We start from the raw sequence: 25,087 nt of genomic DNA, 5'->3' as shown, positions 1-25,087 counted from the left end.
CTCTTGTTAGTTCACATTGGATTGACTGTTGGTTCCATGGGGAAGGCGCGGACATATTAGTGCACTTTGCATTTCAGAACCGCTTATAAATTAATTAATTCATTTACTTATTTATCGACGGGTTTGTTTGTTTTTTTTGGGGTTTTTTTTTTTTGAACTGTTCTATTTAGGATTTGTTTATTTATTATCTATTTATGTATTTATACCAAGTAATTTGATGATTTATACTAACATAATAATATTGTAAGCCTATAATATAATAAACTATGAATCTTTTTATTTAAATAATATTTGTTTGCTTTTCTATTTATTCATTTATGTAGTTATTTAATCATTCAATTAAATAGTCATTTATTTATACTTTTGATATTGTTTATCATAAAATTACTGTTTTCTAAACAAAATGCTCCTTTACTCTCTGCTTTCAAAGTCAGATAGATGGAAGAGGTAGTGCTTCGCGGATCTGCAAGTCAGTGACTAGCACACTAAAAATAGCATAAGCGCTTCGCGGAACTATATTCCTTTCTATATAATGCGTGCTCGCGATTCAGTAGCAGTAGCAGTACACAAACCAATACTCATACGAGCACTGGAAGCAACCAGATAATATTATATTATTTTTTATCATTTGAAATTCATTGAAAACGAAAATACCGATTATTATAACAGATCATTGTTATATTAATTTGAGATGGCGTTTATTCCTCCTACTGGTCCTCTTGAAGTCGTGTTCTCCTTCGACACGACAGGTTCTATGTACAGCTGTCTGGAGCAAGTCCGCGGCCGCATCAATGACATGATCCAACGCCTACAGGCTGATATACCAGGGATAAGGATAGCTGTCATCGCTCATGGTGATTACTGTGACTCCAATATATATGTCACCAAGTGGGTCGACTTCACAACTGACGTTGCTGAGCTTTGTGACTTCGTTAATAAAGCCGAGAGGACCTCTGGGGGTGACGGGCCAGAGTGCTACGAACTGGTTCTCCATCAGACCAGGACTCGACTAACGTGGACTCCGTTCTCTCGCCGAGTTCTTGTAATGATTGGAGACGCAGAACCTCATGACACTAACTATCCAGCGAACAAGGATAAAATCGACTGGAAGTTTGAAACACAAGAACTGGCAAAGATGGGGGTCACCATCTACCCTGTCCAGTGTGGAAACTATGGGCACACTGCCACGGCCTTTTACAAAACCCTCTCCACCGTTACCAAGTCTAAACACCTCAAACTGGACGACTTCGGGAATCTTTTTGACGTGCTCATGGCCGTTTGCTACAGAGAAGGGGACGATGCGGCCAAATTAGCATCCTACGAAAAGGAAGTCAGGGCAAGATGTGGTTCAGCACCGCTCGCTCATGACATCAACGCCATTTTTTCTTCCCTGCGTGACGGAGATGGAGATACTGGCTCGGAGGCTTCGACTTCATCAATGGACACCGGATTACCTCCCGTCAAGGCTGTCTCGTTCATGGCATCACCACCGATCAAACCTGCCAAAGCCAAGGTTAATACTGGAGTAAGGAAAACACCAACGGCAGGGAGGCTGCCTTTAAAATCCCCATTGAGAAGAGGAAAGTCTGCAGTGACTAGCAGACGTTATGCCAAAAGAACAACCGTGTCTGATGTGTTGGATGTTTATAGAGAGGAAAACCTCAGCCTCCTCAAACGAGAAAACGTCACAAACACCAACTTTAAACTTCGTAACTTGAACTGGTCTCCATGGAAACTCGTTCTATCTCCGAAACTCCCAGACCAGAAGCCAAAAGGCTGGGTAAAAAGGAGAGGCTGTTTGCCCGGATACCGACTAAAAACTCTCAATCTAAAACAGAACCACCAAAACAAAATAGACAATGGTAAATCAGTGATTTTATACGAGGTATCTGTCCAAACCCCTGTTGGAGACCATCAGAGATCCCGCCGCAACGTTGTCTACACGTCCTTTTCGAAGCGATGCTTTGATAACTCCCAATGGGAGCGTTGCCTGTTAGCAAGGGTCAGAGGTCAAATAGACAGACTTGTGGCCGATGGCTGCAAGATATCTATGCGTTTCTACAAGCTTTCACTCCGTGATGACATTTCAAATTTGAGGCATGATCTCAGACGATACGACTATGCCTGGAAAAAAATCCGTAACATTCGCACACAGCCCAGAACTCTGATCAAGGCAGATTATTGCATATCAGCTTCATCGTAGGAAACAGACCGTAAACTTATATTTTGTATCTTCGTCGATTTGTATCAACGAATCATGAATCAGGCGTGGCTCTTATAAAGCATGGGATAGCAAAGAATTACTTCGGACAAACCTATGTGATTAACTGTGATTACATTATTCTTTTATGATGATAAAAATATTTCTATCCACTAACGGGCCCTTCATGCTGTCTGATTCACGAATATACCTACTCTGGTGCTAACTCTTGTTTCCTTGATTTATGGAAGTTTTGACCAGGCTGTATTAAAAGCAAATGTTGGTCTGAAGAATGGCAATTCCAAGCGAAAAAAAAAAAACAAACAATCAAATAAACAAACAAAAAACAATTACTCATTCATTTTGGAAGAATTCCAACGTGTAATTTGTATAATTTTGTACATAATTTTTAATGTCAACGTTTATGCCTATTTTTGTTTGTATTTCCATTAAAATTGTATGTATTGTGTTGGGATAATATACGAATACCTATAATCGCTGTGCGCAATGTGCAAAGCATGTGAGAGAAGGTGAATGCTCACTACAAATTATGTAAATTTACATCGATTTTATGTTTGATGTTGTAATTAAATATGTACCAAATGATGGGATACATAAAACGAATCCTCGAATGAATTTATTTATTCTTCTTGTTTAATGGCAAACACTTCTTGCAGTAATTTCAGTTAATGAAACTTGATTGTTTCTTAACATTGTGGCTACATGAGCTTTCACACAATTTCAATCAAGTCGCTGTTAAAATCATAATAATATTATGTTCTGTTAATTCATTGGGACAATCCCTGACTTGTCAGAAAGATCTTAACGGCGTATGAATACGTGTTGTTGAATGGTCGCTACTATTTATTCCAGATAACATACCAACTTACTTTAACTTTAACAATAAGGGCACAATTCTGGCGACTTGGGCCTTAAAGTTTGGAGTTTATGTCCATGGCATGGCATGTTGTATGAGTAAACAAAACACAATGAAGCGCATAGCGCGATGAAACCACAATTCATCTTTACATCTCTCTTTACATCTATTTACAACTAAGGTCAAGTTTAATTGTTAAACTTCCTTCATTATTGTTGCTCATTTAATAGCTTACCGATGGAGTCTTCAGACCTGGAGTTCTCTGACTTCCTGGGTGGGTTTGCTATCGATGTTATTTATTGACCCCCCCCCCCCCCCCGTACACACACAGCACTCCCACGTAGCTTTGTTTCCTTACCAAGTAACTAAAACAAACAAAGATAAAAACTAACAGACAGACCCAAACAAATATCGGGCATTTATACAGAGCAATATCCTGTAAACTCAACGCGCTTTACGAGAGGTCCCTAGCTAACAGCAACACATGTAGAACTAGACATGACGCCTGCTTGGCGATGTTACATTTTTTTCTGACAGAGACAACGCTGTTAACGTTCATGTAATCGTTGAAACCTGAGTATGGTGACTCAACATTCCACTGCTCAGATCGGGATTCGAACCCTTGACTGTCCATTCTGACGGCCAGTGCCATACCATTAGACCATTCGCCGCAAAAACAAGACTGATTTGGTTTTGCCCTGCATGCACATTTACAGGGCTGACACCCGAAGCCAATTATCATAGGCTTAACATTCTGGGATTTGCCACCTGTACCACAAGTAGGCGCTGTGGCTAAAGAACCCGCAAACGCAAAGCAGCTGGTCGACCATTGTGTTGTGACGAGGTTATCAGGCGGGTTTGCGAATGTACTCAATTGAGACAGCGAAATCACGCCTGGATAGATCCTCATAATATTTTAGTGTGAGACATTACCATTAGAAGCTGCTGCCACAAGAAGATCTTTTAAAAAGAAATAAATTATACGAATAAACTATTTGTAAATTTTTAAATAACGAAAATTGGTTATCACGATGTATCTTTGATTTGCTACTGCTGCTACTGATGTTTTCGGCTGGGACTCCATCTTTGGGCCTTGGCATATCCAGAGTGTCTTTCCAAATTTTTTGGAGACAATGGTGGGGAAAGTTTGTCAGTGGGCAAACTGCAAGTCAGACAGTCGACGTCCAGAAACACTGGATGATAAGCTCACTTTCATTCCATTCATCAAACCATCACAGAATCGGGAGAGGTGCCTAAAATGGATTGCAGCTTGTGGAAGACCTCTCGAGGAACTCAACATTGATAACATTAAACACAAATACATTTGCTCCAAGGTAATTCTACTACTACTACTGAATCCAAATTTCTCGACTGATGCTCACACTTTTTGAGGGCATTAAATTAATTGAAGGTCATTAATGCATTTTAATATTGCTATCTCCAATAAGTGATGGAAGCGAGTGTCATCATAACTAAGACGTCTAAGTAGGTACTTTGGTAAAAAATTCAAATTGGATTGAGCTCAATGAAACTTATATCATTTTAAAGTGCTTTTCAACACGATTCTAATGATACCAAAATTGTGAAAATCAGATAAGCAGAAAAAAAGTTATGTTAGTTTAAAGGCTGAAAAATGGTCTTCTATTTGCCTTTGTTATTTACTGACGGACTTTGTGACCTGAAAATTGTTGCATTTCCGGTAGTAACCACCATTTGGATTTCAAAACTGGTCTAAAATGGCCGCTAAGATTTGAGTGTACGGATTTTACTGGAACGAATTTCATGGATGCGGTATACAACTTTGCCCTGAATTTAATTTTATAAAAAAGTTAAGATGTTAAATAAACGTGCCAGCATGAAATTTTGATTTACCAAGGTCTAATCTTTTAATTATCCAAAGCTAAATTATACCCTATTTTATCCATAATCAAAAGTTATACTAAATTGTCATTGATTTTAAAATAAACTACACCAAACGATAGATTAATTTCTCCTGAAGAAAATAAGACATCAATCATTAAAATCCATCCATAAACAAAAAATCTATGGAACTTTTTCTGAGACCCATCACTCAAAAGTCCAAAAAATCGGGTCACAGCCACTAGGCCATTTATCGGCTCCCTGCTGGAGGGCCAAATGGACGTTTACCAAAGTACCTAGTCTAAGTTCTAGTCTAATAGTCTAAGACTAAGTCTAAGAATAAGAAGATTGTTATTGTTATTGAATTGTTATTGATTGAAATTAACACCAACACAACTACAACCATTTGACTTAGCATTTATATCAGTCTAGAGCTGTTACTGTTGTAAAAATAAAAAAAAACTTGACAGATCAGATTTTTTAATATGATAAATTATAGGTGATTATAATGCTCAGACTCAGACTCAAAAGACTGTGCAGTTCAACTTTTTGGCGTGTGCGTACTGTAATTGTAATTAGAGTTAGAGAGGCGACCCGTTGCTGTGCCAAATTTTTGCTATTTTTAATTTAGTACTATTACTTATTACCGCTGTAAGAGTAACCGCAAGACAAGCAAGACATTTATTCCATTTTGAATTACTTTGTTTCTGGGATTTTCAGCAGTTTTTTAAGCTATCTGTCCCATATTGAAAACTATAAGGAAGTGTCAATTGCTAAGGAGTCAGTCCTTGGTAGTTGATAGTTCATCAACTGCCAAGGAGTGAAATTGGAACTCTTCAGCTGCATGCGGTGATTTCAGTCGAGCCTCGATTTGCGCGCATACGAATCTCGAATCCCGTCACTTTCTTCCAATCATTCATTCCTTAGTCAATCGATGTGGAAAGGACCGAGTCTACACTCGTTGGCATTTGTTTTTAATTTTTATAAGTCTTTTCATGAATTCCAAGACGAGTTAAAATCATACCAAAACAAAATTTACTGTTGTTTATGGATTTAGCGGGTAAAAAAACAAAACCAGAAGGATGAAGTGACAAATCCCTGCCAAGTCCTAGATTTAAACAAAAGTATAGGATTTCCTTTGTTTTAAAGGAAATTATACTGCACACAGAAACAATTCATGTAAAACATTTTTGTAACAAGATCAATCCTTGGCATTTAATCGTAAATAACTAATAGACGATTTACCAACTGGCATGGTCTGAGGAAAAAAGAGGAAATGTGTGTGTGAGAGTGAGAGAGAGAGAGAGAGAGAGAGAGAGAGAGAGAGAGAGAGAGAGAGAGATGATGATGATGATGATGAAAAAGAAGAGAAAATGACAGAGAGAGAGAAGAGAAAATGAAGTATTAATTGATATTAATATTAATAACATCACTCCGTGGCAATACATCACTTCATAACACTAACATTACTCCGTGGCAGTAAAAAGTACACACGCGTAGTTGATGAACTGACACACGGTCCTTGGCAGTTGACGATTTGACAATTGTCAAGGTTATTGGCAATTGACACTACCTATTAAAAATAATAATAATAATGGTATAAATTTAAAGTGCGCCAAATATCCCTTCATCTGGAGGGACCTGGGCGCATAACAAAGATTAAACCCTAACACATTACACAAACAACGATGATTATACACAGAATCAAAAGAGAGCCTGTCTGAATAAAAATATCTTCAATCGACGCTTGAAATCCTCTAGTCAAGACGAAGAATGTAAACATACAGTAAACAGTCCAATTAGAGACTGTACCACAACATTATGCATTTAACCCTAATCATAATATATAACTATTTCAGGGAGGGGCTGCAATTTAAGTTTGAGGTCATGAATAGAGATCAAATCTTATTTTTTACCAATTTATTCATAGAATTCTCCTCTTGATCTCGATGGTGAATTGCACAATAAAATTTGTGGTATAAAGTATAGCATTTGATTGTTTTTAAAACCATGATTTTTCTTTTTTGTTTTCATTTTTGTTTTGTTTTCTGTTTTTGAATTAACACTGCCATTGTATCCATTTCGACTAAGAGAGCAAAGAGAAGAGATCTCATCTGTAGCTTCACTGAGACTGTTGAAATCAGTGACATATAATGTCCGGCTAGAGTACAAGTATAAGTGAACCTTGCCTATTAAAATATGATTAGAACAAACTACTTACCGATTTAATTGGTATTATATATACTGATTTTTTCCTATCCCAAATTGGCCAAATTTAGATTTTTTTTCCCAAAGGTTCAAATTTTTTCATCAAAATGTTAGAGAGGGAATTGGTTTAAAATATTGTCATTTTAGTAAGTAATGTATTGGTTACCAAGCCACAAGAAAGCAAAGAAAAGAACGGTAAACCTTTGGAAAAAATTCAGAATTTTAAATTTTGAATTTAACATTGCATCAATTTTTAAAAGTATTTTAAAGTGACAATTCATATATGTAGAATTAGAAATCATGTATTTTGTCGGTACAGATTTTCTCCCTCAAAATTCGGAATTTTTCTAATGATTTCCAGTTCTCATCTTTGTTCCATTTGGCAAGTCTGTAATTCTCTTTTTGTTGATTAGGGTCAGATGTTCAAAAGAATGTTATCTAAAATACTGGAATTGTTTTTTTATTTTTCAAAGCACTTCCAAGAAGTCGTTAATGGCAAACCATCAACCAAGTATCCAGACCCTACAGCTGATAGACCACCATCACATCATTCACCTAAACTTAGATCTAAAACAAGGTAGGGTATAATCCATACAACTGTGTATTTGTAAGTAGGAATTTCAGTATCTAGCTATTATCTTGTTTGTTTCTAAAATAGTACAGATAACATGGCAATGTTCAATCAGGCACGTTCATGTGAAAAGGTTCTGTCTCGAGAATTTAAGAACTTGCGTTTTCATGATTGTCCCAGTAACATGCTTTATAATTCCTGTTTTGCATGATTTCCGAGGTCGAAGTGCTTATTCGCAGTAGAGGGTGGCAGCCGAAATATTTGTTTTCTTACAAAAATATTCGTCATTCTACGCTGTGATTGACATATTGCAAAATAACTAAGCATCCATGTGTATAAATTTTGGTGATGTAAAATTCTTGACTCTAAACAAAGTAAAATAATAGTAATTTAGCTTGTAAAAATGTTAAGTCATTTTTGCATAGGTGTATATAATAAGAGTATTTACACTTGAAAGGAAAGTGTCTTTATATGGCTTGATGAAGGAAGAAATTAATTATTGCGAAGAGCATTCACTTTTTGTGAACTTCTGATATTCTGTATAAATGTGCATTTTTGTCTATGATGATGGCTATAGTATATATACTTTATGTAGAAAGATTATTAACAGTCACTTCACTCATTCTGGCAACACATTTGATTTCAGCTGTCAGCAGATATTTGTTTGATGGATTATCTATATTTTTATAAAGTGTGTAATTATTTTTAAAACACAATTATTGTTTGGGGGGTGGGGGAATATCATTACTTATAGTTACTTATAGTAGGTTTCCGATACAGGTCCTTTTTAGGCTCCTCTTCACCGGACTCAGTCATCTTTGGGTTCATTTCTGCCTCACTTCCAGTTACTTTAATTTTGTCTTTGAAGTTATATAACATTTCTTGATCTGACCAGAACTTATCAAGATGGATTTTAAACTGATCTATGGAATTCGCAGTTACAACAGATGTTGGTAAACTGTTCCATATGTTGGCGACTCTTAGGGCAAATGAATTTTTTCTCAGTGATGATTTAGAATGTTGATGGTAAATTTTCAGTGGATGACCTCTATTTCCTGTTCTTGGAACAACATCACTTGATATCTTAATAAATCCACCTGTTTCTTTGTTATATTTTCCCATCAGTATTTTGTACGTTTCTATCATGTCCCCCCTGGCTGTCCTGTAACTTAGTGTTGGTAGCTTCAACTTCTTCAATCTCTCTGCATAACTTAAATTCTTCATCCCAGGTAATTGTTTTGTTGAGAATTGATTATTTTATTTAAAAATGGAAGCAAACTTAAACTTAAATACACAACATCTATTCAAAATCATTTTATAGCGACAGTTCAAGTTCATGTAAATATGATAAAATTCTGCATTTGGGTTGATACTTACTTTCTTCTTCAATTCAGCCGGGGGAAAAAAACTAAACAGAAGGATGAAGTTACAAATCCCTGCCAAGTCCTAGATTTAAAAAAAAGTATAGGATTTCCTTTGTTTTTAAGGAAATTATACTGCACACAGAAACAATTCATGTAAAACATTTTTGTAACAAGATCAATCCTTGGCATTTAATCGTAAATAGCTAATACACGATTTACCAACTGGCACGGTCTGAGGAAAAAAGAAGAAATGTGTGTGAGAGAGAGAGAGAGAGAGAGAGAGAGAGAGAGAGAGAGAGAGAGTGAGAGAGAGAGAGAGAAGAGAAAATGAAAGAGAGAAAGAAAATCTGAGAAATAAAGAAAATGAGAGAGAGAGAGATAGTAATAAATATTAATTGACGTCACACCTTGGAATATCATCGATAGTTCATGAGTTACCAACTGGCACGGTCCGTGGCTAAAACTAAAAGATAAAAGAGGGAATGAGTGAGAGAGAAAGAAGAAAATGGAAGAAAGAAAGAAAAGAGAAAACAAGAGCCTTAATATCAATAGCAATGAGTGTGTGTGTGTGTGTGTGTGAGAGAGAGAGAGAGAGAGAGAAAGAGAGAGAGAGAGAAATAACAGAGAGAGAGAGAGAGAGAGAGAGAGAGAGAGAGAAAATGACAGAGAGAGAGAGAAAATGACAGAGAGAGAGAAGAGAAAATGACAGAGACAGACGATGAAAAAGAATAGAAAATGACAGTGAGAGAAGAGAAAATGAAGTATTGATTAATATTAATAACATCACTTCGTGGCAATACATCACATCATAACACTACATTACTCTGTGGCAGTATGTCTTCAATCGACGCTTGAAATCCTCTAGTTAAGACGAAGAATGTAGACATACAGTAAACAGTCCAATTACAGACTGTACCACAACATTATGCATGTAACCCTAATCATAATATATAACTATTTCAGGGAGGGGCTGCAATTTAAGTTTGAGGTCATGAATAGAGATCAAATCTTATTTTTTACCAATTTATTCATAGAATTCTCCTCTTGATCTCGATGGTGAATTGCACAATAATATTTGTGGTATAAAGTATAGCATTTGATTGTTTTTAAAATCGTTAAAAAAAAGTGCAAGTAATGATGCCCTTTTAACTTGATTTTTTTTACAAACTATATGTGTTTGTTCAGATGTCTTTGAAATTTTAAACCATTCTTACTTTTCTCAGAAATAAATTCCATGCTGACTCGGGTGAAATGAAGGAGGAAGTTGGTAAAGGACAAGGTAAGTTCAGTTCTGAGGCTTAGTTGGCAGGGCACTGGATTCACACACAAGTAGACCAAAGTTCAAATCTAAGACAATACAATTTTTTTCTTCTTCTCACACTTCTATTCAATGATGTTGTTGGGTCAAGGTCTAAATTTAATTCAGCGGAAAGTGCTTTGCAACACCAGGATACACTCTTTTTAAATACTGATACGGGTCATATTTGTTGTTGAAAATCAATGAGGCTTCATTATTTTTCATACAATTTGAGGCATTTACTGTTGTGCTACAAATTTGTGATGTTGACATTCGATATTCTCTCAAAACTGATTCATAGATAGCTGATCCAATAGATATTGATATTTTCATTACATTGTTTTATCATTTATCATGTAAAGGATATCTGTACTTCGCTTGATATTCCTTACATCAGCCATCTCAGGTTGGAGAATTTGAGCAGGGCCAGCATTTTTAGGGTTAAATTGAATGTAAAACTTAACCTATGAAATTTTAGTTAACATGCCTTCTTCAAGGTGAGTGAGTTTTATTTCCTATATTAAATTTTTTAAAAGAATTCATTTCCTAAATTTGATCATTTTGACTTTGAATTCAATTTTTCTTTCATCTTGTAATTCTAACGCAATAATTGACTCTGTTGATCACAATTTGTTTGTTTTAAAATTTTGTAATTAACATCACTACGCAAAAACTATTCAGTTCTCTCATAAGTTTTTGAAATTATTTAAAATTCATAGGGGGAAATGAAGAAAAGCAAGAGGTGGTCATGAGGCTGACTTTTGATGAATCGGGTGAGGGCATCAGTGAGGAAATACACACATCACTTACGAGAGGTAATATATTACAGCTTGTCATCTTCATGGGTCATCAGAGACATCATCATCATATTCATCATCATCATGTTCATAGTCATCATCATCAGTATGTTGACCTATTAAGAGTTTGTTTCAATATTGATAAATATCCTAAGTCCTTTGAGAAAAGTATAATAAATATATGGAGGTTTTGCAATTCCAAAAGGCAAAATCAAAATTTTGATGTTTTTATTTCAAATGATTTTTCTTTCAGACCAAGTGGATCTACCAATGGGGTCGTTTTTATTCCCCTTTAATTGTTGTCCTTTTCCAAATGGATTCCCTTTAAACTTGTCTTATTTTTCTTTGAGTCTGCGCTCCAGGAGCATTATGGACACTTTAACTTTACTTGTTTGACTGTTCTGTATATTATGTACAATCTAAATTTTCCCAAGTGTTGGTATGACTTAAAATCAGGGATGCTTTATTTTTTTGTCGGCTAACTTTGTTCGGTACTGGTGAGTTAATCTTTTTTAAAAGATGAATGCATTGGTTGTTTAAGGGCAACAGTTAAGGGTAAGGTAGATGGATGTGTATCCTTATCTATGATTTAAGGGCTCTGCACAAAATATATTCAAATATGCTCTTTACTTCGAGAACAATTTTCAGGCTTTTTCATTTATTTTTTTTTCCCCAAAAGGCAACCCTGAGTATCACAACCACCATTTAATTTTTAAAACTAGACATAACAACACTTCATATTTTAAACAGCTTTGATGAAGAATGAGACACAACTTTGTAACAACCCACGATGTGTGAACCAAACCAACAGCCTGATCAAGGAACTTCAACATGCTCTTTGGGTGGAACGGAAATTCAAGGAGAAAATTCAATACCTAAGACAAATTGCTAAGTAAGTCACTGGAAAACTCAGATCTGCCCCTTTAACAGTTGGTTATAATCAACTTTTGTGATATTTTCATTCTGAGATAATGGCCAATACATGTTTTATGCATTGCAATAGATTAGAATGAAAGTTCAATCATCTGAATATTCTTAGAATTGAATTTAACATATTGAAACAATTGTGATAAAAGTCAAAACACAGTTCTCAGTGCAATAAAAATACACAGTTCAAGATATATACAGTACAACCGCTCTATTACGACAATCGTTATAGCGACATTCTCTCAATAGTGACATGGTGGCCAGGTCCAGATTTTTTTTCTATATATTGATAGTAAGAAAATACTCTCTATAGTGACATACATTTTAGCAAAAACACTGAATAGTGATATTGAAATTCCTGGTCCGATGAAACTGCTAGCTGTTCTACCAATGAACTTTGTCCTCATAGCCAATGAAAAAGCTTGGGTCAATGATATCCCATACTTGTACAGCACATAGCCAATGAAAAATGCTTACTCTTTGACCAATGATATCCCATGTAGCCAACGAGAATGCTTGCTTTACAACAAATGAATGCTCTTGATAGGCCAGACAATGGACTGATGGTGTGTGAGATCATCTCCTCCAGACAAAGACAGGCGGCGATAGATGAATTTTTTTATACACACCTGAAAGTGACCAGTGTGTGTAAATATTTTTTACTAAAGAAAATAAAACAAACTATAAAATATAATTTAAAAAAAATAAAATTGTTTGTGGTCGTGTATGCAATTGCATACATGCCAGTCCTAAACCCGATAAACTATAGAGGGGAAAATGGAATTTCAAATATTTTCACGGTCCTGATGGTGTTGTTATAGAGAGGTTCCACTGTAGTTCTCTTAGTAATTCACCATGCATGTCAAGGTTAAAATTTATAGGCTCAGATGATGCTGTGTTTTCAAAAATGTATGACTACCTCTGATTTGACTGTCTTTTAGTGGATCATCACTCACAAACTTTATCCTTGGTGACCATGAAATTATTAATATTTTAAGTAAAAATGTTAGTATTCAGGTAACTGGAAAGTTGTACAGTGGACCATCAATCACAAACTTTTTATGCACGATAAAATTGTAATTAATTGATATATTAAGCAAAAAAAGAACTATGTTGTCTGTAATGACCCACGGCGGATCATCAGTCACTGTAATTTATTGACAGTTCCAGTGGTTGATGATTCACTGTACAACATTTCAATAAGTTGATTTCTTACATCCTTGGTGTATATCTGCTATGGTAGGTAAATGTAAGATATATTATTTATGTATGGGGAAATATAGACTTCAAATGTGTAATGTATATTACAGTAAATTATGGATGTGTTCTTAACTTTTGGTAAAGTTATGTATTGTTCAAAACTCTTGTTGAAAGTGGCATAACTATTATCGTCATCATCATTTGCTTTTACTTTACAGGGTCAATTTGGATCTACTCAGTATTTGTGTTGATGAGAAGAAAAATCCAGTGGTGAAAGAGGAGCTCAATAGAGTTTATAAACTGGTGCAAGCCGTGATAGAGGTAGGCATTTTGATCTTATCTCTTTATTGGCAAAACTCAATTTCTTTCAAATCATCATGGGGGGGGAGGAGTCTGTATTACTTCACATATAACAGATTTCATCAAGAGAAGATGGTAATTGTGATTTGCACATTACAATCTTCCCTTATTTACAACACAGTTATTGTAATTTGTACTGCTTCGGGGTTGGTTTGTTAGCCAAGCAAATTTTGTAATGGTGCCTGACAATTTTGTCCCATGTTGCCTGTCTTCTGTGCTTTTCTAGGAGGAGATAAATCATTTGTGACAAGGTCTTATTTCCTCGATTTCGTCCTAGTAGTCTAGAAATAGTACCCTTACGATAAGACAAATTTAGAACATGCTATAATAAATAATGATAATGATGATGATAATAATAACAATAATAATAACAATAATGATAGTAATAAATAAAATCCATAGGGAAATTGGTTTTACAAGCTCTTGTTGTAAAACCAATTTCCCTATGGGGATGAATAAAAAAAGTTTTGTGAAAACTCTTTCTGCATTAGACATCAGATTCTAGGTTTGGCTACTTTTTAAATGTATCACATCTATTCAATATGATCACCTCAGACCTGTAAATTGTGCGACAAATCTCGAATTTCCGACAATATTGCAACAGTTTTTCTACTATTTTCATCATCATCACCTTACGCTGTATTTATTGAAACATATTGACTTAAAACATGAGTGCCATATTTTTCGTGAAAATTTTTCAGACACGTTTGTCGGCTGTGATTTACAGGTCTGGCATCTTAATCTTAACGCTAAGAAGATAATCTATTTTTATAACCTTTTTTTCATTTTAATTTCAAAGATGCAGAATCTGTTTGACAATGATTTAAGCTGCAGCAATGACGAAGACGTTGATGATAGGAACCGAGGCAATTGGGCTGGTAGCTTGAGAGAGGTAGGATTATTTTATCTTTTTGGTATCTTCTTGAAAGGTAATCTGGTAGAATTCAAATGGCAAGTTTTAAGTTAGCGCTAAATTGCTCTCATATCTTGTCATAGAAAAGTAGCAAATATTGATAAATAATCTTGCATCTTTATTAGTTGGAAAAAACTTTACATTTCACACTTTAAAAGTTGCTATAAGACATTTTTTCTTTGTGCCTTTTTAAGATATGTTCGTTTGCTTAACCCTCTCCTTACCAGCCATTTTCGGAATTTTCCCCAAAACTTCACAAACACCCAATACAAAAACAGACATATCTTATTCAAACAGAAAAGCAATAAGTACATTCTATACATAATATTGTTCGACAATATGGGCTCTATTACTCTATTGCCAAGTTTTTATAGCTATAGCAAAAAGAAATGAAATCTGGATGAGAACAATGATGGCTGCATCATAACAATTGTGATGATTTTCCAATCGGTGGTAAGGAGAGGGTTAAACTATTAGTCATTTTGTTGCAAGTTTTTGAGCTCTATTACAAATTTTCAGCTTTGTAAAAAGACCACAACCTATTCTGAACATTAAGCTTAACAGACCTATGGTTAGTTCAGGTTCTTTATAATTGTTATTTACTACTGATAACTGACTATAACTGCATTGTAAATTCTAGACTGAATGAAACCACAGCCAATAAAAGTATTTTAACAAAAATGAATATAACAATATCCACAAGGAACAAGATAAGAAACAAGGAACGGAAACCTGCTTTATACAGGTTTGATTGGAATATGTATTTTCACATTTGGATTTTTCAAAATAAATTCCAAAGATATAATTGGTGTCCTTACTGTAGGTTTACTGTACAATGGATATGCAATTTAATTGAACCTGAATCAATTCTGATTCATTTTTGATACCCATTATTTTTAAAATTGAAATTAGAATTTTAGAACTAGGAATGCTGAGCACTTTACCAGTGGATAGTCAAGCTCTATAAACAAAAGTTATATTCACTATTATTTCAGGCTTATTTGTCTTAGCAAGAATAATTTATTTCCTAAAAAGTTTCTTGCAATTATGCATTGTTTTTGCATATTTCACTTTCACTTTGTATTAGTAAATACCAATTTCTATTGCAGACACGTCAGTCAAGGAAATGGCGGAGAAGAACCCAACACAAACGCTCAGAATCTCTCTCGGAAAATTTCACCATCAAAAAGGAGACAGAACATACAGATGAGCTGATAAAAAATCAAAACTATTCTGTGGAAGATTCCGATTTGCGAGATGTTGACTCCATAATGAATGTTGTAAATTCCTTTGCATTCAAGACCATTGAAGAAAATGAAACTTTGACACCCATAAAAGGTTTCTCGGATGGCAACAATGTAATACCCTTGTTGGATTTTAAAGACATTCCAATGTTGAATGTCACCAACTTACCCTGGGGTCTCAGTCTGGTCAACAACAGTCCGGTGATCAACTTGAATACAGAGAATGGGGCTGACTTATCATCTTCAAGTCTTATCAATTCAGATACATTGAATACTGAGAACGCAGCTACCAAAGCTAAGTTAAAGAAATTAAATTCATCAAACATACCAATATTAAACGGTCCATTACTTAGTTTTGTGAATAAAATTACTTCGCCAAAGCCAAAGCCAAAGAAAACCAAAACTCCTCCACAGAGAAAAAAGAGGAAGAGACAAGATGTCAGCAAGAGGAAGAGACGAGATGTCAGCAAGCGTAAAGTGAAGTATGCTGAAGATGATGAGGATACTGATGATTACGATAATTATACAGAATTATTAATCTCAAAAGAAAGTTCTCCACCTCAACCTCTTTCTCCCCTCCCTCCCCCACCTTCTCCTCCTAATCCTCCTGCTCCTCTTTCTCCTCCTCCTCTTCCTCCACATTCACCCTCACCACCTTCACCAAAAATTGAAAAACTCAAATTGAAAATAAAAACAAGTCCCACCAAGTCTACTAGTGAGAAAAGCAATAAAACCAAAGGAAGCAAAGCTGTGAAAATGGAGGTGGCAAAACCTCTAAACAAACGTCAGGACCCTCTCAGAGGGGTGACCGCCAGTCGAGTCATGTGTGAGGTGTGTGGTAAGCTGATCGCGTGCAGCAGCACTAAAAGCTGGCATTTCCAAAGTCACATGAGAAAATTTCACACTGGGGAGAAGCCTGAGAGGTGTGAGATTTGCGACAAAAGATTTCATGACTTAGCTGCACTTCGGAGTCATATGACTTACATTCATTCCCAGGGACGGCCTCATCAATGTGCAGTTTGTGGAAAGTCATTTAAGTCTCGGGAAAATCTGAGGAAGCATGGGCTGGTTCACACAACAGAAGGATCCCTTTTCACTTGTTTAGCTTGTAATAAGAAATTTAAGCGTTCAGACTGTTTGAAAAATCATCAGAGAATTTTTCATAAGAGAAAAATTGAGGGTGTTAAACAAGAACCATTTTTGTCTTCCTCCCCACCTCCACAGTTAGTATTACCGCCTCAACCACCGCCACCACCTCCTCCAACACAACCACCACCACACCAATCATCACCAATGTCATCTCAACAACCCCCTTCATCAAATCCCCTTCATATTCCCCCAGAGGCTCACTCCTACCCTCCCACTGCTAGTTCTTTTCTCCATGACCATCACCATGGGGACTCCTCACACGATATCCCTTGGGACGGTCGTGCTGTACCCATTCCACCGGTAACCATGTACGGACTACCAGGCATGCATCCAACCCATATGGAATTCCCTCCCTGGCATCCCCTGAAATAACCTAATGCAAATGTTGTTTTGAAGCTCGAAGAAAAAAATAACAGTAGTAAAATGGAATGGAAGCTTTCAATTTAATTAACCGAGACTGATGATGTGGATGTTACTCGTTTCCCCTTTGTCAACAAAACATGAATGAAACACAAAAGACCAATGAGAGATGAGAGGATGGTGTTGTTTAGATGAACACTGAGCCAACCGGAAAAGCCTTCAAACTACATCTGCATGATATTGAAATCAAAAACAACCATGAAGCTTCAACTTTATTATTATTTTTATTTTTTTGTGAAACCAAATTTCTTTCAAGGCATTACTCCAATTATAAGGTCAATCTTAATCATTTCACTACAAAACCAGAGGCAGTTATACGACTCTGTCTTCTGTTTTTTTTTTGTTTTTTTTTCATCAACAGAGCAATACCAGTCAGCAACATAACTGGGGCATCTGTTTTCACTATCTTACTTAGGCATCTGTTTTCGCTAGGAGTAACAGCATTGTAACTCAGGCATTTGTTTTCTCCAACGGTACAGAATTATGTCTCAGGCATATATTTTAACCAAGAGAAAGCTGTAACAGCAATGTGACTTGAGCTTTTCTTTTTACCAAAAGAGCAATAAGAGCATTGTGACTCGGGCTGTCTGTTTTAACTAAGTGAACAATAACAGCGATTTGTCATGGGTATGTTTTCAATTAGAAAGTATAAATCTTTGATGTGGCTTTGGACTTTTGCTTTCACAGAGTAATAACAGTTATGTAACCTAGACCTGTTTGTTTCTACCATGAGAGCAGTAACAACGAAGTGATTTTGGCTTGTATTATTATCAAGAAAAAGCAGTGACAAACAGTCTGAGCACAAAACTTCTTTGCTCTTACTGCTCTTTTGGTGAAAATGCTTGTGTAAAATCTAACTCATTCATGATGGATTAGACGAACAAATTGACCATTAACTCCATTTCTATCCCATTTTCAGATTTTTGTAACCATTACATCTCTTGTCAATGTTAGTGAAGGGGAAGCTTGAAACTTTCAAGTCATTTGGGTTGATTGACCTTTAAAAAGAATTTTGTTTTAATTTTTTTAATTTTTTTAGTTGGTCTTGTTTTGTCCTGCAAACTTTCAAATATGATCAATAGAAACTTGCGAGACGAAGTTTATAATAGGCTGTGATATGAGATCATATTTGGATGAATGATTTGTAACCAATACAAAAAAAAAAACAAAAAAATGCTGCTGTAATTTTTATCCAACCCCCCCCCCCCCCCCCCCCCCCCCCCCCCCCCCTTGTCTGTTTCCTGTTTCCTGAGTTTTGCCTCAGGGCTTAAGGGGAAATTATAATATGTTTGCTTCCATGGCAAATTATTAGAATTTACATGTCTTATAGTTTTTCTCTATGGCCATTTGAGAATGTATTTTCTGGCCAGACGTTTGATTGCTTGGAACGGGAACTATGTAGTCCCATTTATTTTAAGACTAGTCATAAAGATGGATTCCTCTCTTGAATTTACTTTTGATCTCTGTTGAACTCATCTCCTTTAAATTAACTTGGGTGGTTGTTAGCATGATCAAAGTTTTAAAACTATTCCATTATCTATCTTTTTACTGGTGCTGAAATGACCTTTAGTCTTGCATTTATTTAGGCGCTTGCAAGTTAGATCCAAAAGCTTTTGACCATCTCATTAATTTCCTTTTGATTGGTACTGAATGACCTAAAAGTTTTCCAAATTCTGAAAACCTCCAAAAAGAAAAGAGTGCTCTTTGTTGTATTATATCTAAGGTGTTTGGAAGCGCAGATGATCCCTAATTCTACAAATTATCATCAATCTCATCATCTAATTTTGCTGGCATTGACAATAAGATAATTAATGCTGCAAGCTTTAAAGACCATCTATGCATCGTAAACTTTTCTTATGGAACGAACAAAAAAAAACACAAAAAGACAAAGATGAAGAAGTCCAAAGCCATTCATACAATTCGCTAATGTTATACGGTTAGGCCACACTTCCCCTTCACTGCTTTGTTCTTATGCAAAATGCTTAAAACTGAAGATCAATTTATTCAACTGTTGTCCTTGTATCCAATTTCATAGTCCCAACCTCAAGTTTATGATTGAATTACATGCTGGTCCTCTTGAGCTTTTTTCCTGACTCAAGATTTTGATGGGGCTTTTTGAACTTGAACTAATATAATATAGCCAGATTGTTAATACCATCATCATCATCATCATCACTATTATCATTCTTACCTTCCTTTTCAATATGTCAATACAGCCTTTTATGTTATTTTATAATATTTATTGAATACTATGTTTTTGTCTCTTTTAATTTGTTGTATTTTAAGAATAATTATAATATTTTTTAACTTGTTGACTGCTTTACAATTTACAAAGGTGTTTATCATAACAATATTGCGTATACAACATAAGTATGTGTGTATTATATTAATAATATATATATATATATATATATTATATAAATTATATATATATATATATTATATATATTATATATATATATATATATATATATATATATAATATATATATATATATATTATGACACACCATCTCAAAACCGAATTATATCGGGATGATTTAGACACACATAAAAATTGATTTTATAACCAAAAATTTGAAACTTGTGTTAATTCTGTGTTTCACTAAAGACAATAGATGAAGTTTTCTAAAAGCTGACATGGCAGTTTTTTTGCACACAAAAAAATCCCAAATTTTGCAAGCTAAAACAAGCAAAATTTGCAAAAAATGTGCAAAAATTTGCGATTAATTTTCCTAACCCATAATTAGTTCATGAAAGAGAAAGGTAGGCTATATGTTTGTTTTTAAGGGATTCACGGCTCTTGCAACAAATGTAAGGTCATATCAGTGCCAATAAAAAGGAAGAAAATGAGATTGTTTAATTATCTTTCACGTTCTACATGAGCTATCAAATTAAAAGAAAAAAAATACGTCTTTTTTTTTTCTTTTTTAATGTTTTTCTTTTTTTATTTTTTTTTTATTTTATTTTATTTTTTTTTTGCATAATCTAGAAAAAAATGTTTTTAATTTGCAAAAAAGATTGCAGATCAGTGATATTTTGCGATTTTTTTGTAGCCGCAAGGGATACAAAAAAACTGCCATGCCAGTAAAAGATGCTATATCTTAAATTTCACATTTCTGGTCATTTTAAAGACAGAATCCTGGGTGGGGTTTCCTGATCTCTCATAGTGGGCAGGGATGCACACTGTGTCTTCTATCCCCCTACATCTGTTTTCCAACAAGTTTTTTGCCTTTGTCCTGGAATGTGATTTCTTGGGGTTTTTTTCCTGGCCCTTGGCTGGGAGGAAAACAGTCAAATGTATAGTTTTAGTTAGAGTTATGGGAGATGATATTTTATGTCTTGTAAATCATCTCTCTGTAATGTACTGTATTATTTTTGTTTTACATATATATGATTTGTAAACATTTGAGTGTATTCCTCTTCTTAGTGAGGACCTGTGCTTGTGTCAGGATGATACATTTAGGTGATCTCAAACGAAGCACAATGACGGTGCGCTCTTGGAATCAACACCTTTTCCATATTTGAAACAATTCCTCTTTGTCTTACTTTTTCTTGGGTGCTTTAATCACAATGCTAGAACTTTTAACTATCCCGTTTTATTCCTTTTTACTGGCCCTTAAAAACAAGAACAAAACAAATAAGGATAGAATAATTTTTTGACCACACCATCATCCCAACATAATACACTCGAGCACGGAAATCTCGATCAAGTCGGGACCGGTCCTCTTTGTTAGAGATAACGAGTTTTCCGTGTTGAGTATTTTACAAAGGATATGAGGGAGGTAAATCTGGGTGGTCTTGATATAAGTCATAATATTATAATGATAACTCTCCGTTATTGTGAACTCTGTCAATAGTCGAGAGTGAGACAATTCAATTTCGCGTCTTGTCTTGTTCAATTACAGAAATCTGGGTGGGGATCCTGACATCCCATAGTGGGCAGGGAGGTACATACTGTGTCTTCTATCCCCTTATAAATATCTGTTTTCCAACATGTTATCTGTCTTTGTCTTGGAATGAGATTACTTGGTTTTATCCTGGCCCTGGTCGGAGTCCTGGCTGGGAGGGACACAGTCAAATGCATAGTTATTGTGTTGGGAGATGATATTTTTTTCCTTGTAAATCATCTCTCTGTTATGTATTATTATATTTGTTATTTGTGGCTATGTGGTCTAGTGGTATGACACTCGCTTTCGGATCAGAAGGTCCTGGGTTCGAGCCTCATGCTCGGCGCATAGTTGAGTCCTTGAAACAGGCTCTTTACTCACTTTCACTCACCATACTCAGGTGTAAAATGAGTACCTGGCAGTTAACAGCGCTGCTTTGTCCGAAGAATTGTAATATCGCTTGATAGGCGTTATGTTCCATCCTACATGTTAAATGTTGCTGTTGACCAGGGACCCCTTGTAAAGCGCTTTGAGTACATTTAGTGGATATTGCGCTATATAAAGCTCAATTATTTTAAAAAAATGTATAATGTAAGCATTTGAGTGTATTCCTCTTTGTTGGATTTTGTGCATGTGTCCGGATGAGACTTATAGGTGATCTCAAACTAAGTACATTGGTGGTATGCTCTTGGATTCTACATCTGATCCCTATTTGTTCAATTTCACCTTTGTCTTACTTTCTCTTGGCTGCTTTAATTGTAATTCTAGAACTTTTTACTATCCCATTTTCTTCCTTTTTGCTGGCTATGATATGACCTTAATGTGTTGCAAGTGCCGTAAAACCCTTAAAAGCAAAAACAAACAAACAATTACAGAAATGGAATGACAATCCCCACTGCGTGTGTTTAACTCACTCAACCCTAACACCGACTATATCCGTAGTTTACCCGGGTTACTTTTACCCCATGCCTATTTATTACATTTTTATGAGACAAATTATAGGCGTAGTATCAACGCCAATGTTTTTAGTTTCTACATGTTAATGGTAGTTGAATAAAACTTTCTATGTTCATGTTCATTTTTAATACATTTTTTTTTTCAAATTTTGAAAAGTAGCAAAAATCTCTAGGCTTGAGTGAGTTAATAAAAAGACAAAGCCAGCATTTTGCATTATGGATTACACACTCAGCACGCAATGTCATTACCTACGAATCCGGTACTTATCTAAAATCACTATCACTCCTCACTTTGGGCGTTGGTTGCTTTGATTTACAGATAAATCTCACGTGGATTGAACAAGGCAACATAAAAAATAAAAACGTGTTTTTTCCCCAATGTACGCCAAGTGTCACAATATTATGTAAACAATTTTATCAGCCCAGCCCACTGTTTAATACTTCCAAATGTCTCTTAAGCAAGATTAAGGTTTAAAATGTTTGGGCGTTGGTTGTTTTGATATGTCTGTATTTGAACTGAGCTAAATAAAAAACATGTTTTTTCCCAGTCTACGCCAGGTTTACGCAAGTTTCACATTATTATGTAAAGAATTTTATCGGCCCAGCCGACCGTTCAATACATCCAAATTTCACAATAACATGTAAACAACTTTATTGGCCCAGACCACCGTTAAATAAGAAATCTTAACGAATTCAGTGGTTAAAGTCTTCCATATGACATCGTGTTGACTATTTGGTCACTGAATTTTTACAAATGTACACACCTGATAGATTACTGGTCTGTTGCACAGTTAATCTATTTTTAAAAAAAGGAATACTCACTCCACCAATCAACGGCTATCACCATCACCAACACCACAGTCATCATCATTATCATCATCATCATCATCATCATCATCATCTTCGTCATCATCATCATAATCATTATCATCACCATCGTCATAACCATCATCCTCATCATCTGAGGTTTTATTCGTAAAATGTCCCTGAAATTTGAAACTGAGGGTAGGCACGCCTACTTAACACCCTCGCACTCTTACCCATAGCAGGCTAAAGAGAGAGGGTATTGCTCTCACACAGTATCATCTATGTAATAAATGATAATGCTCTCACCCCACCTTCCCCACCCCTAATTTTTTGTATAATTTTTATACGTAACAGTTACCGCCTCCGGCAATCTGATTCTGTGATCACTGCCTTGCTAGTCTCCCTGATTGAGTGATGGGTGGTGTACATAAGATGCTGGTCAAACCTGCTACGCTATTCCCCCTTAGTTCAGCATGCACACACACACACACACACACACACACACACACATATATATATTATATATATATATATATTTTATATATATTATATAATTAAATAATATATTTAATAATATATATAGCGTAACACACTAACTAGACTGACACTTAGCGCTACGGGTGAGAGCGATGGCATCTTTCGTTTCCGTTCAAGTTCAATACAAACAACTCGCGAAAAATAATTTCAACGGACCACAAGGGAATGTCCAGTTTGTTTGAGATTTCCGTGTTGGCCCTGAAAAGTGTTCGAGATTTTTGTGTTGCCAATATTAATTAACAAAATAGAGGGATCAAAACAGGGAATTGTACCGAATTTGAGATTTCCGTGATTTCGAGATTTGCGTGTTCGAGTTTAGTTTGAGATGATGGGTCACATATAAATATGATTATGCCAAGGTTTAAAGTTAAAATAATAAAAGCTTTGAAAGTTTTAGGATTTGTTTTTTATCTTTTTTTTTTTTTTCAGTTAAGGAAAAAAATGTTTATTCTCCTCAATAAAGCATGTCATAGTTTTTATCTGATTTTTTTTATTTTTGAAATGATGCTAAGCTGCTAAGAGCTCTGAATGGTAAAAGTCGTAAACAAAAAGGAATATATAACAGCTTCAAAAATGAACAAAATACTAAACACAGAACAGCTGAAAACCCTTCTACTTCTGTGACGTATTTTTGTTTTAATTGGGGTTTTTATTTTTCATGGCCAAAGAAGGTTTTTGAGTCCAAAACATTCCATGTTTGGAATTTTGTTCTTTTTTTTTTTAAGCTGTTATATTCATGTTTGTGTATTACGTCTTATTTTTAGCTATAGATATACATTTTAGCATCTTGTTCATCCCGACATAATGACATCTTGAGTTGGTGGGTCATAGATACATTACATCTATATTATGACTATTGGAGTGGAACTATTTGAACCTATTGTCGGGACATGTCTAAGAAATATTCAAAACCAGGATATCTTTTGGTAAGGACGGATGTAACGCTTGTGATTTGGTGGGGCTTTTTGAGTAGTTGTGTGGAGAACAGGAAGGGTTGTCACATGGGTTGGTGGTCACAAACCCTTTATTGTGTTGTTGGTGATGTTATATACAGTGTACTAATAATGTTGCTCAGTTGTTTTAAATCCTCTGATCTTCTATCCATGGGTCCTACTTTTGTTGTTTTTTTTTTTTTTGTTGCTTTTTTTTTTTTGGAGTGTCACATTTATATCCAATGGATGAGAAATTTGTTCCTTGTGACTTTGAATTAAACTTTGATCATTTGATGTTTTCTGTTGACTCATTAAAGATGATATATATGCAATTTATTATCAAAGAGGATAGATAAGTTAATACAATAAACTAAAATAACATTGTAAAATTCGCTTTATTCATTCCACAATCAAGTTTCTTAACTCTCCCCATTGATAATTAAAACGAATTATGTGAGTAACGTTGTGACATATCGTACAAGATATGTAGGTCATCAAGTTGTAAAAACTTAACCCCGATGATACAAAATTTTTCACTGGGTGGGGTTCCTGGCCTCCCATATTGGGCAGGATGGCACG

General features: G+C 35.2%; 2 protein-coding genes across 2 annotated transcripts; both read left to right on the top strand.

Annotated features, from left to right (window-relative positions):
* The first annotated feature begins 568 nt into the window (after positions 1–568).
* Positions 569–2,824, top strand: LOC144976811 (uncharacterized). The gene has a single exon (XM_078921288.1). It carries the CDS (start codon positions 692–694, stop codon positions 2,201–2,203), a length of 1,512 nt encoding a protein of 503 aa, XP_078777414.1. The 5' UTR covers positions 569–691; the 3' UTR covers positions 2,204–2,824.
* Positions 2,825–4,132: 1,308 nt separating this feature from the next.
* On the top strand, positions 4,133–19,271 carry LOC144976810 (uncharacterized). Its single transcript, XM_078921287.1, has 8 exons — positions 4,133–4,411; positions 7,619–7,722; positions 10,304–10,359; positions 11,097–11,192; positions 11,925–12,066; positions 13,520–13,622; positions 14,461–14,553; positions 15,684–19,271. The coding sequence occupies exons 1-8, from the start codon at positions 4,211–4,213 to the stop codon at positions 17,337–17,339; spliced, it is 2,451 nt and encodes an 816-aa protein (XP_078777413.1). The 5' UTR covers positions 4,133–4,210; the 3' UTR covers positions 17,340–19,271.
* Positions 19,272–25,087: the final 5,816 nt, after the last annotated feature.

This window comes from Berghia stephanieae, chromosome 7 (genome assembly GCF_034508935.2).
Source record: "Berghia stephanieae isolate SIO BIC M18660-M18661 chromosome 7, UCSD_Bste_1.3, whole genome shotgun sequence".
Classification (NCBI taxonomy): domain Eukaryota; kingdom Metazoa; phylum Mollusca; class Gastropoda; order Nudibranchia; family Aeolidiidae; genus Berghia; species Berghia stephanieae.
The sequence above is the reverse complement of the archived record's forward strand: the minus strand, read 5'-3'. Positions and strand labels throughout refer to the sequence as shown.